The following is a 12,423-nucleotide window of genomic DNA, read 5'->3' as shown; positions in this document are numbered from 1 at the left end:
TGTTCAAATGCAGAAGTGTATGCTGGCAGATCAATGGGTGACCACAGCCATTCTTTGTCAGTTCCCTGCCTGATGATGCTGTCATTAAATAATGGCCTCTCCTTCCGTAACGGCGGCAGCAAAGGCGCGCTAGCGCCCGATGTCTTGTAGCACAACGGAGCTGTTGCACGGAAGCGGTGTGTTGGGGTCTCTAGTGACACGCCCTGCTGTTGGCGTAATAGAAGTGGTCACGGTCTGTTGCCTGGTGAACTGAAGGAGGGCTGGCAGCCCGCAGCTTGAGGAGTGGTGGGCAAGGCTGTGCTCATGCCTTTGCTTGGTGGATATGGCGCAGCCAAGGGGTGTGCACAGTGGGCTGGGAGCGCTTGGCCGGGCACCGTGGGCCAACGCACCAGCAGTAAGTGCTCTGGGATCTCATGATGGGGCTGAGCTGGGCGCTGCAGGATGCCAACCAAATGCAGGTGACATGCTATGGAAGCAAACTCGGTGAAGGTGTTTGTGCAGAACGGAGTCTGTTTGGTAGACTAAGCATCAGCAAGGGAGAGGCAAGTGTTGGAAGGAATTTTTTCAGCTGCGTTCAAAGAAAAGTAGATGTGAGAGTGTATTGGCAGACAGAAGTCATGCAGTGAGTCCTCTTAAATGCTTTTACTGCCAGCAGGGAAATGATACCACAAATTTCTCATTTGAATGACCTAGAATTATATTTTTTTTTTGCTGGAAGAAAAGAGGACCTTAGAGGTAGCTTAATAAGTTTGGTTTGTGGTTTGTTTTTTTTCCTTCAGTTGCAAAACAAATTTTTGACAGGTCAAACACTAAAGCTGAAACGTTGCGAAATGGAGAACAGAAAGGAAGGTGAAAGTATGCAAGACTTTTACTTAACAGTATTTATGGACTCTGTCTCCTTAGTTCTTGCTAAGCTTTGTGGATTTTTTTCCAATTACATATATGCATGACTCACTCCAGGCTTTTCATCAGTGCTGGTATGGTGGAACCACAGGACAGAACCAATTATTTTATAGAAAGCTGCTTTTTTTTTTTTTTTTTTTTTTTTTAAATTTGCAGGCTATAGCCATATCTCAGATGGTAGAGCACTTGGTACCTGGTCTGCAGCTGGTGCTGCACCATTAGCTTTTGCAGCCCCAAAAAAGCTTTGCTTGTTTGCCTCAGAAACCAGTGCGAAGTGGCCCAGGCTTTGTGACTGGCAAGCAGCCCAGCACACCACCTGAGGGCTTGCAAGAGTAATCGTGCTGTGATCACCTCCACCTTCCTCTGCTCCTTTGGGTGAGTGAGTGCAGCTGCCCTCGGGCCCAAGGACCTCTCCCAGACAGGGGCAGGCCAAGGTGGTGGAGGTGTGGTGTTCCCTGGCACCTGTGGCCTCCAGGAACATCTCCCGGGAGCCACAGCCTTCCTCCAGGTAAGCTGCAGCAGCCCCCCGACTCCCCTTCTCTTCAGCAGGAGCATCTGCGGGAGGGCTGGCTCCTGCCAGGGCAGGGGGCTGATGAAGGAGGAGGTAGGCTGGTTGGTTTGGTTTTCGCTGTGGGGTGGGTTTTGGGGTGTGTGTGGGGGTCTTTTGGGGGTTTTTTTGCTAGGTAGTTTTCTGCTTGACAGGTGAATGAATTAGATTAATCACACTGTGTTCCCTTATTGTAATGGGATGAATCAGATCCCTCCAAAGGCAAAAGCTGGATCAAGAGTTGGATTTATTAGCTCACTTACATCCCCCACCCCCAGCTCCCAGTCTGTGCTGTTATGTTTATTCTTGGCTGTTGCTAGGAGAGCACATTTTTTTAAGGTAGATGCAGAGACTTTTGTTATAGTCATTTTTGGGACTCTTGAGTAAGCTGTTACGTTCTGTGTCTACAGCAGAAATAACAAGAGTTCCCTGCCCTCCCCGACCCCCTGAATTTCAGCACAGTATGTGGTGGTCAAGCTGACCGTGGATTTGTGCAGGGTTCTTGGTAATCAAAAGGCTCGATAAATAATTTTTTTTTACTCCACCAGTTTCTGGATTATTTTAGTTTTGTTACAATTCTGATCATGCATCATAGGACTGCAACAATGAGCTTTAAATAAGTATTCTTTGTGCACAGTAAAATAGAAATAAAGGAACATTTAACAAGTTAGCATTTCATCATATACATCAGATAGTAGGCACAATAGATAAATCAAGCAGCTTGGGTTTTATGTAGCGCATTTTCATGAAGAATGTCATGTAGACCAAAATGTAAGAGGAGCTATTAGTAACCCACCCCCACACCCTCCAACAAACCTTTTATTGGGGGTAAGGGGGTGGGTATGTGCACAGAACCCAAAAACACTGAACAGTAGGAGGACAAATTAAGTTACTGTAGGCAGCAGTGTGAATATTAAAAACCTCTTCCTGTGAAAGAATACTTCAGACCCTGTAAAAACTGGTTCAGTTAAAAATAGATGTATTTACATTTAAGTCTGATCTAGCAAGTTTTCCCAGCAGGTGTATGTTAAGATGTACAGTAACTCTGCAGGTTGTACTCAATCTGACTTGATTTGTGAATGTTTTTTTTTTAAAGTTGCAGCTATTAGGCCTTAAAGCACCAGCATATTACAGCGGTGGGATGAGTAATTGTCTCCGTCTGCTTTGCTACCAGTACACTGCTGGGATAAATCCCAAACCTGTCATTAGATCACACTGTTGTTAATTAAGATGGTTTTTTCCAGCTCAAGATGTGTGGGTCATTTACCAGGGCAAGATTGTTTTCCCAGATACTCACACGCGTCTCACCTCTGCCCGTATCACTAGGGCAGAATTTAGCTGTAGGTGTTTGCAGCTGACTGCTGCTCTAGTAAAATATTTGGACAAATCCACCTGTTTTAGTTCACATGAACATGCTTTGTTTTTGTGAAGCCACTTACTTATGCTACTTGTTCAGGGAATAACGACTATTAAAATGCTAAATATTTGTCAAGGTTAGCTCTTTGGTAAGCTTTGACACCTATAGATTACACAGCCTCTAATGCTGGGTGCAATGATAGGATGGCTCAGTGTTACTCTATATAGAAGGAAGCGTTCATTTCACCATGCCAGTCAAGATAGTTATTTGTTTTATTTGGTTATTGTTCAACAACAAAGTTCAATACTTTCCAGGTGGAGCTTTGAACTGTCCCTCTGGTTCCCTCCCTTGTCAATAATAAAAAGGTAATGAAGAAAAATCCTGTACTTTTAGAGACCTAAAACCTCATTTATGCTAACAAGCTTCAATTGCAATTTAATGTTACAATATTTCTTCATGGGAGCGAGGAGGACTAAGCTGAGGCCCCTCCAGTGTCTGAAGATGGCTGTCCACAACCACCATTAAAACAAAAAGCTAGTGTTGAAAAACGCACAGTTTACAATAAAAAAGTAGAAACCAATTCAATTCCCTTTTGTTACGAATATAAAGTTTCTTGTAAATATGTACAGTCCTTTGAGCTATTTCTATAGCAGGAAGCATTTCACGAACAAGACACAAGATATACACTTTCAGGACTCAACAAGCCCATTTCTGAGGTCTTGAAGATCTTCCATGAGATGCAAAGATTTAAAGACTGATCTCAGTGACCTTTCAAAATATTCAGACCAGGAGACAAAAACTTTCAGCAAGTTTCCTGCCAAATCATCTGACCTAAAATAACCTAACAGACAAGAGAACGGAATACAATATTCATGAAACTCGCCAAAGGACACTGACAAGGCATTTGAATTTTTATGGGTTTCTAGAACAGGTTAGCACAGGCTTGCGAGGGACTAGCAGAAGTTTAAGAGTGTGGCCAAGGGAAGACTGGATGCAGTTTTGCTCTTTCCAGTTGTAAAGAACATGGTTGTTCACTTAGAATGTTGCTATTGCAGATTGAATGGTCAAAACCTGCTTTGAAAATCATTTGCTCTCTGCTTCATGTTCACAGCAAAAGAGAATAGAAAGCAATAAATGGCTCGAGGTTAGATACGCAGAAGCAAAGGCGAAGGTGTGTTCAGTAACCGCTAAAGCTGTTCATTGTGAGTATCCTCTTGTGCCATGACATTTGGTTCTTATTGTACGACAAGTTACAGATCACGGGAAGAGCCAGGCCTGGGCTGCTCTTCTCTCTGGGGGATGCGAGACTGTCAGGACTACGGTGTCATTTCCGAAGGGACCGTGTTCAACGCTGAGGAGAACACAAGCGTGACTGTAATTCTTGCCATAGAATAAGGCTTGTTAACTCTTCGTTGCCAAATTTCCAGAGTAATTAACGGTTATTTTGCAGCGTAATCTAAAGGTTTCAGTTAATTTACAAGTGAGGTACAATACACTACTCAGCAAAGCAACCTAAAAGGAGAGAGCAGCCAGTGATGGTGCAGCAGCATGCAGTGAACTGTCATGCAGAAGACCTGGATAAAGTCTTACACCCCAGTAGCTTATAGGTAATGCACTTTGTCTCAGGGCCGGGCACATGGGATCGTTTAAAGCAGGGTTCTTCCCTCCCCATCAGAGCTGCTCTAGAGCAATTTTAGTGAGAACAAAATAACTTTCAGAAGTGGCAGGTGAACAGACTAATCAGAAGTAATTTTTCTTGTGTTCTGTAGAGAATATCCAATCACACCTTCTGTTGAAAGACTCACTCACCTTGGCCCTTCTGGTTCCGGGCCATCAGGAATTCCCAGCGTGTCTCAGAACTATCATCAATTATCTGGTAAGGGGTGCTAACCACAGTAAAGACCTGGGGTGGGACTCTAGTCCCGTTTAATTTCCTTGATGAACTACTAGGGACTAAAGTGAATACAAAAAGTTCATGAACTGCTTGAAAGAGTAACAGTAGTACAAAGTGCAAAAACAGGAGTGCAGGAAAGTGCAGAGAAATTAACTGAGATGCGAACAATCTTCAAAAGCGTCACGTCTCCCGATGCAGAGCGAGCTTTGGCCCAGGAATGCTGTTTTGGTAACTGGGCAGCAGACATATGGAGTGCATATACTCAGTGTATTTCCTTTTTTTTCCTGCAGGTCAAGATGAGTAACTTTGTCTAGCTGAGACTTACACTGAAGACTGGTCCCAGACCTGGCAGGGAAACAAAATGACAGTTACAAGTCGCACATATTTTTTTCTCACGTACACACAGGTGCCAGCAGCAGTACATCACCTAACTACTGCTGCTACTGCTGAGTGAGTGCTGTACGCTTGCTTGCTTGCTTCTAGGTGGCATAATTCTTAAATCACTGACAAAGGCAAGCACTGTCAGCATCACTCTGAACACAGCAGGCTCCCACGTTCCTTCCGCCAGACATTGTCCCCCTTTGAGTTCTCAGCAACTTGACTTCTGTTGGTAAATGCACCTTTGCTTTCAGATCTGGAGGACTTTAGCCTGTTCCGGAGTCAAGCTGCTTTTGCAGTTACAGAACTAGCACAAGGGAAGGTGTTCACAGGGCCAGTGAGTTACACCATACGTGCTCTTTCAATAGAAGTTGAGGGGCCGGGGGCTGAGGTTTGATTTGCTCTTATACTTTACAGTACCACCAGCCCTTCTGCAGTACATGCCTTTTCCTGAGAACAGAAAAGTTCTCCAGGCTCCTGACTTACCTTATTGACTTGAGCAAGAGGAGTTCTGGCACCACTCACAGGCATTCGTCCTCGGCTGCTCTCTTCGAACAGTCTTCCAGGGGACCTTTCTCTGCGGGTGCTCAGAAGCCGGCCTGGAGATTTCTCCCTCTCCAGCGGTCGCCCAGGTGACTTGTCCCTCCGCAGCTCTGTCCTTCCCTCGCGGTACCGATGTGGTGTGCTTGGTTCTCGAGGGTGGCTTGGACCTTCCGGTGGTCCTGGGCTTGATGCTACCCGCTTGGTTATGTGCTCGTTGTATGTGGGCGGACCTCTCTTGTTAGGGCTACTGTCATTCAAAAATAATGGACGCGAACAGCTGAGCGACAAAAACCTCACGTTACATTTTCTTTTAGCAAAAATGTAACTTTCCCCAAACACCCAGCAGTGTTTAGGTGAAAAAGCATCAGACCTCCCTCAGCCAAGATGAAAAGTGCAAAGATAGATATTTCGATAGCTGAGTGTTCATTACATTAGCCACACTCGTAAAGTGCCTTAATGAACTGCTAATGATGTAAGTCATGTCTCTGTAACGGGCCACAAAAGTACGCATTTTCATATACTTCAGCAGTATACTTTTCCATATAAAAGAAGTACGCTAGCATTTGATATATGCCTTTTCATATACAAAATTTTCAGTAGCTCCAGTATGTTCGGGCCAGGTTAGGATGAGCTACAAGCCTCAATTTCTCAGTTTTCAATGCACAGTGGCACTGTCAATCAACCGCAGTATTTATTCACCTGTCTGAAGTATTGCTGTTCTGCTGAACAGAACAAGATTGTATCGCAGCTTCCCAACGCCATCTCCCTAAGGCCTACTCATTATTTAAGAGGAAGGGGCTCTAGCTTTAGAGATTGTTACAGTCAGTCAACTGATGTTTAGTGTCATATCAATAGCTTCTAAGCTCATCAAGCTTTGAAGTCACAGCTATAATGCAACATAAAAGTAAACCAGCTGAAGATCACAAAACATTTGTGGAGATTACCCACATATTCCTAGGGATTTAATGTTTCTTTGCCATCTGGATTTTAAAACATCAGTGACTCTACTCCTTGTTCCATTCCAGCATTACAATAACTGGCTAATGCCAGCCTCTATCTCTAAGTATAGAACAAGGGCATCCCACCACAACTTGGGGGGGAAAAGCCATCTGGAGCAAAGTTTGCGTACGAGATGCACAAGGACTGTAACATACTGACTTCATCATACCTGCGTGTAGCAGAAGATCCTCTGTGGTGCTGCTCATTGTTGGTCTCCTTCACTAGATTGCCCTTACAGCAAATCACCCTTAATTTGTCTTGGTAGGAGGAGGCCAAGTAGATAGCTCCAGAAGAAATTGCAGGCCCTAGATACCGTGGATTTGGTATCTCCAAGTGGGCTCGTGCAGGGGTTCTGGGTAAAAATTGCAGGAAAAAGTCTTTACAATGACGACACTGTACCTTTTCCTGGCAAGTACACAGATTCTTGCAGCACATGCTGTTCAAAGTAATGGAAAGAGAACAACTAACTTACCCTAGAGAAGCTCGTGCCTGAATCTCAATCACTTCAAGGGAATTGAAGTGGGTCACAAACAGATAGGGCTCCCTGTAGGCTGAAGGAGCACCGCAAAGGCAGGAAAAACGTAAAATAAAATTCTCTATTAAAAACTTCTAAAAAGCATCAGTGAGCACAACAGAGCCTCACAGCCCCTGGGGAAAACTAAGGGAATATATTTTCTGTAATAAGACATAGACACTATTACTAAGCAGGGAGATGCAGCTTAAAGAATTGTCGCTTTGAAACTATCTGTATCTCAAGAATTTTACTAACCAAAGTATCATGAAAAAGGCATTAAAAACCACACTATTAACTGAACAAAATCCCATTAGGTAGTTCAAAAGGCCTGAGGGAACCACACTGACATTATATATTCTTGACTATTTCAGAAACTTGCAAGCATCATCAAAAATTCCACTAGCCAGTTCAATCACTGCCAGACTAGGAACACTAAGGAAATACAACTTTGGTTTAGTTTTCCTCAAATTGTTTATACTTCGGAAGGTTTGACATTTGGATTTATAATAATCTTAGATCATGGGAAAATCTCCATAGTTTCTGGGAGAATTGGCAGAGGCAAGAGGAAACAGAAGCACTGAGTGAAGAATACCTGTTCCACAAGGATGCTTCCCTTATATTTTTCAATATATGAAAATAATTTTCATATTCCATAATGTTTCAATAATTTCCATAATCCAAGTGAATGTCCCTCAACACCTACCAAAAGCTAAGGGCAAGCGATTCCATTTCAGGTCATCTGTCCTACTGCGTCTTCCATAGGAATCCACAAAGACACCAAACTCTGCCAAGAAAAGTAATGTCATGTCATGAGCACGCGCCTGAATTTTATTCATTTATTTTTGAAGGGACAAAGGCAATTGACCCTCAGCTTTTTAGCAGGGACAGGGTGCTTCCTATCTTGCAAATCCTAGCGTGCCGTGAATTACTCTAATTGACACTGAATTGGCTAGATGCAGTACTTTCAGTACCAAAAGGTACTCTCTATACCAATTAAGGTAAGGTTGTTAATCTACTTAATCTACAGTTGGGAAGACTATGAGACTCCTACTGTTTGTTACGCACCCAAAATTACAGCTAGTGGGCTTTTGAAGACTTCCTGTGCATTTCCACGACGCTATCCTAGAGGGCCAACAAAAGCAGCTATACAAGAAAATAACACCCTCTTATTTCATCACAAGAAGACTAAAAAGTCTCATCTGTCTGTATGGAAACCAGACAAGAAAGCCATAGTTTGAAAACCCCTTAACGTTTCATCAGGATAATCAAACACCTGTTTGCACTTAACATTGACTACAACCCCTTCCCTTCAGGCACAGAAGCCTACGCATGGCAACTGATCCACAGGGACGGAGAACTTTTAAGCCAGAAGCAAGCTGACCAAAAACACCTCAGCAGACTGGATCAGTAAGTGCTATTTTAGTGCCAATGCCCTGTGCACCTTAGTGTTTAAACCACCAGCCACAACTCTTCCACGGCTTTTAGATTCACAGACTTCAACAACTCTTCATTGCCAGGTACTAGAAAGTCAACTCCGTTCAGCTTTCGTTTACAACTGTACTTGGGTACCTTCTGACTGTTCACGTACCAAAGAGAGCAGTTGTAGTGCAACAACTGTACAACCATGCCACGCACTTACCATGGAAACACAGCAGATACTCCTCCCTCTGCCCTGTTGGGTTCACTTGGATGATACTGACTGGAAAACTGTTGGTAGAAGCAGCAAACACGGCAGAGGCCAAAGTGTGGTCGTTTTTATCCAGAAACTCTGCAAAGAGAATGGAGAAAAACAGCTTGATCACCACCAACTTTTTTTCCTAAACCGCTTTAGAAAAAGTCCTACCAAAAGAATCTGTGGAGCGACTTGGTGCATTCCTCAGGAAATGTCTCCTACCTTCCAGCGTATACTGCTTCATCTCAATTTCATAGAACTTGTTGGTTCCAATGATGATGCTGTAAGTGGTCAAATGGATGCAGCTGCAAGGCTCAGAGGTTTCAATCTCCTGGAAAAGAGGGAAGTATGGACCAATATTAGTTCCCTGTAACAGTTTACAGATTTTGCTTATTCTGGAACATTATATATTGCCACATTTATCTTTATAAAAGGGAGAGATGGCAACCTCAAAGTCACTAACAGTCTCTCAAAAGCATACGGAAAAGTACTCTTGCTAGAAGAAGTAGTTTTGTTTTGTTGGAGGTGACACTTGCTTGAATATAGACTTGCATACCAACTCAACTCCAGGTGCTAACCCCAATAAGAACGTCTTCCTTTTGGAAGAATATGCTATTCTGGAAGATATTCTTCTGCTCTGTAGCTCAGTTGTCTGGAGCAGTAGGGAGTGGCTCCCTACTTACAATAGGTCACAGCCATGCCAATGACTGCATGTCTGAACAGTGTCTGGAGATGACATAAGACCAGGACTGACTGAGCAGTTAGGGTTGAATGACAGACTTGTCACTAGGAAGTCTATCAGTCAAAACCACCCCAGCTCCAGAGTAGCTGTGCTAGAACAATCACTTCCAAGCCTGGAAGTCACCAGGAATCAGGGCAGCTGCTAGAAAGGCAGACAGAAGATCCTAAGACAACTGCAGCAGGATTGACCCCAGTCAAGTCCCAAACTCTTTATAACCCACAGAGCAAAACTCTTGTCAGTAGGCTTATCCATCACTCTGATTCTCCCAACAGAAAGAATCAGCTCTCTAAAGCATCTCTGCTGTTAACACTTAAGAAATTATCTTGATGGCTCCTTAAGCAAAAGGAAGACAAACATACACAATCTTCCATCCTTCTTGGTACAATGTAATACAGAGACGTCCACCAAGATTTGCATTGTGATTGAACAGCTAGGATAGCTCTGCACGTTAGCCTGACACAACACGCAGATCCCCAGATCTTCTGAGGACAAGATTCCCTGCCTCGTTCCTAGTTTATCTGGAAATGTAGTTGGCAGAACAGAAGAGCATATTCTGGGCTTGCTGCCATCTTGTTAGGATCTAAATTCAGTTGTCTGGATTAGTGAAGATAAGGAAAACCTGCCTTCTAAAACACGCCTTTGCATGTTTTGCACGTGAGCCCTTGTCAAGGCACTTGGGACTATGGAGGAGAATGGCAGCACGAACAGAGGATGGTGACTGTACATCTTCAGTGTTTCCTGCCGGCTGCTGCTCCATTCTGAGCGAGAGTTGATATCAGCTGAAATGCTTGTAGATGTTCCAGGTTTGCTGGCATCCACGTTGTTTGTGCCAAGATCTTCTCCATCAAACATGTCTTTACTTCCAGGGAGGCCAGCATCTGAATTACTGTGCCGACTCCGCTTCCTCACAGCGGTGCCAGTGTAGCACTCGGTGGGGATAAAAGCCTCAGTCAAGCTGTAAATTGAACTGGTGCCTTCAAAGTAATCTGCAGCAGCTCACAGGGATATGTAGTTTGACCTGAACATCCCTTAATTTGTGAATTGGAAAGGACATGAGTTTCTGGGTACCAGCCCATTTTAAGGAGGGCAGTGCTTAAACTCTGTTCTGAGGAGAGATCCCTATTATTTGGGTTTTTTTCTGAATCTGTATGATATAAATACCCTTTGATTTTCACTGGTACAGTAAACAAATTCAGATACCCATTGCTTCCTTAATTGCAAAGAAGAGAGAAGTCATTTGTTATGGATTTCTCCAAAGACAACAGAGGTGAGGGAACACTGCTGGATAATTAAGGAGAAAGCCTTTTTTGGGCAAATAAGCGAGGATATGATTACAGCTGAGTCCAGTTTCTCAAAAAATCACAGTTCTGTTCTGCATCTCTCCAGATATGCCAACTCTTATTAAAGGAAATTGCTGCCTACTCGAATTTTAGTCAGTGCACATTGCAATTTGTTATCATTTTAGCTGGCAAACAAATGTTCTTATGCACGCAAAAAGGTTTAAGATGTTTGCTCCAAAGCAAAGTCTTAGTGCAATACATGAATTACCTTAGCTACAGACAGGAATTTCTAAGCTTACCTTTCTGATACAAAACTTGCTCAAGCTCTCATTGTATCGCAGAACAACCACTTTATTGGGCATGGCTGCACAGATACAAAGACCATTCTCAACCTGTGAGGAAGATTACAAGCATAGTTCAAGATGGCAATACAGAGTAAATTCTAATGCTGAGCATGTGAAACGGATCCGAGTACCTCTTGCCACAGAAATAACTTTGCAGAGATAAGCAAGTACATTTTTAATGGGGTAGTTATTGTGAATTAGTGAAATAATGAAAAGCCTCTTCACATTCTCAGAAAAGAATGTGAATTTGAACTGCTTCTATGATTTCTTTCATACTTGAAAGAAGTTAATAAAAAAATCAGGTTTTCCACAGAAAAATGTTTCATTGAAAGGGATAAGAAATTCAAATAGGTTAGGTCTAAATTTTAACCCCTGAAGCGTTATCTTAAAAATCACTTTAAAATGAATGACGTTCACTTTGTTATCAAAGTAGTCCATAGAAGTAATTGTTAATGAGAATTTTTGCTGTGGCTAAATGTTCCATACTAAACCTGGGAATTAATGTAAATATCAAGAGTTACCAAGTGACGCAAACACCTAAGTAAATTTGCTAGCCTGGAAACTGTTACATGACATTCAAGAACAAACAGTGGATGGAATTCACTAATTATAAATCTCAAAATGGAAGTCAACTGTGAGGAGGCAGTTATACTATGCTATGCTGTATTTCTTATTATCATAGAATCATAGAATCATTTCAGTTGGAAAAGACCTTCAAGATCATCGAGTCCAACCATTAACCATGCCCTGTAGCAGTTTAGGCTATACCATCATGTCATCCTGACTGAATTTATTCATATTAGTAGTAGATCCTTGATACTGTCTCCAGCTCAGCCTCTCTTCAGCCCCTATACTCTTCTTCTTTGAAGAAAAAGATTTAAAACAAGAATATAGACCTTGGATTTGTTGCCAGTGAAATAAAGATGCTGATTTGATTAATATTAAACTCAGTGCAATCTAAAGGGTGGTCTGGGTGCACAAGAGAGCTGTATCCTACCTTGCCAGCAGCAAAAAGGTGACATCCTTTGACAGCCTCAAAGACGTTTGGTGAGATATCAGGCTGGGCTGGGAGGTGAGACTGGGCTAGAGATTGCTTCACTTTCTTTACATCAACAAGACACAGAGCCCTTTCTTCTCCTGGAAACAAAAATGGTTATGTTTCATCAAAGGAAAACTCCCTATTCTCTACAAAAGTCTGTTCTGTTACCTAAGCAGCAGCTTGTCACTACAGGCTGTTACTGTGGTAACAG

General features: G+C 42.9%; 1 protein-coding gene across 8 annotated transcripts in view; it reads right to left on the bottom strand.

Annotated features, from left to right (window-relative positions):
• Positions 1–3,061: 3,061 nt before the first annotated feature.
• The window catches only part of CIT (citron rho-interacting serine/threonine kinase), a 73,709-nt gene continuing 64,347 nt past the window's right edge, over positions 3,062–12,423 (bottom strand). For 3 of the 8 annotated variants that reach the window (XM_052795614.1, XM_052795620.1, XM_052795615.1), the window contains exons 40-48: positions 12,171–12,310; positions 11,129–11,221; positions 9,030–9,138; positions 8,775–8,903; positions 7,839–7,919; positions 7,094–7,172; positions 6,791–6,973; positions 5,566–5,899; positions 3,062–5,046 (exon numbers count right to left, since the gene is read on the bottom strand). In XM_052795614.1, the coding sequence (XP_052651574.1) occupies positions 5,023–5,046; positions 5,566–5,899; positions 6,791–6,973; positions 7,094–7,172; positions 7,839–7,919; positions 8,775–8,903; positions 9,030–9,138; positions 11,129–11,221; positions 12,171–12,310 (1,172 nt within the window). In that variant the 3' untranslated portion in view covers positions 3,062–5,022. The remainder of the gene's footprint in view (positions 5,047–5,565; positions 5,900–6,790; positions 6,974–7,093; positions 7,173–7,838; positions 7,920–8,774; positions 8,904–9,029; positions 9,139–11,128; positions 11,222–12,170; positions 12,311–12,423) is intronic. The other 5 variants (XM_052795616.1, XM_052795618.1, XM_052795621.1 and 2 more) reach the window with 2 other exon arrangements.

Source organism: Harpia harpyja, chromosome 9, assembly GCF_026419915.1.
Source record: "Harpia harpyja isolate bHarHar1 chromosome 9, bHarHar1 primary haplotype, whole genome shotgun sequence".
Lineage (NCBI taxonomy): Eukaryota > Metazoa > Chordata > Aves > Accipitriformes > Accipitridae > Harpia > Harpia harpyja.
Note: the sequence above shows the minus strand (reverse complement) of the source record. Positions and strands in the feature narration are given on the sequence as shown.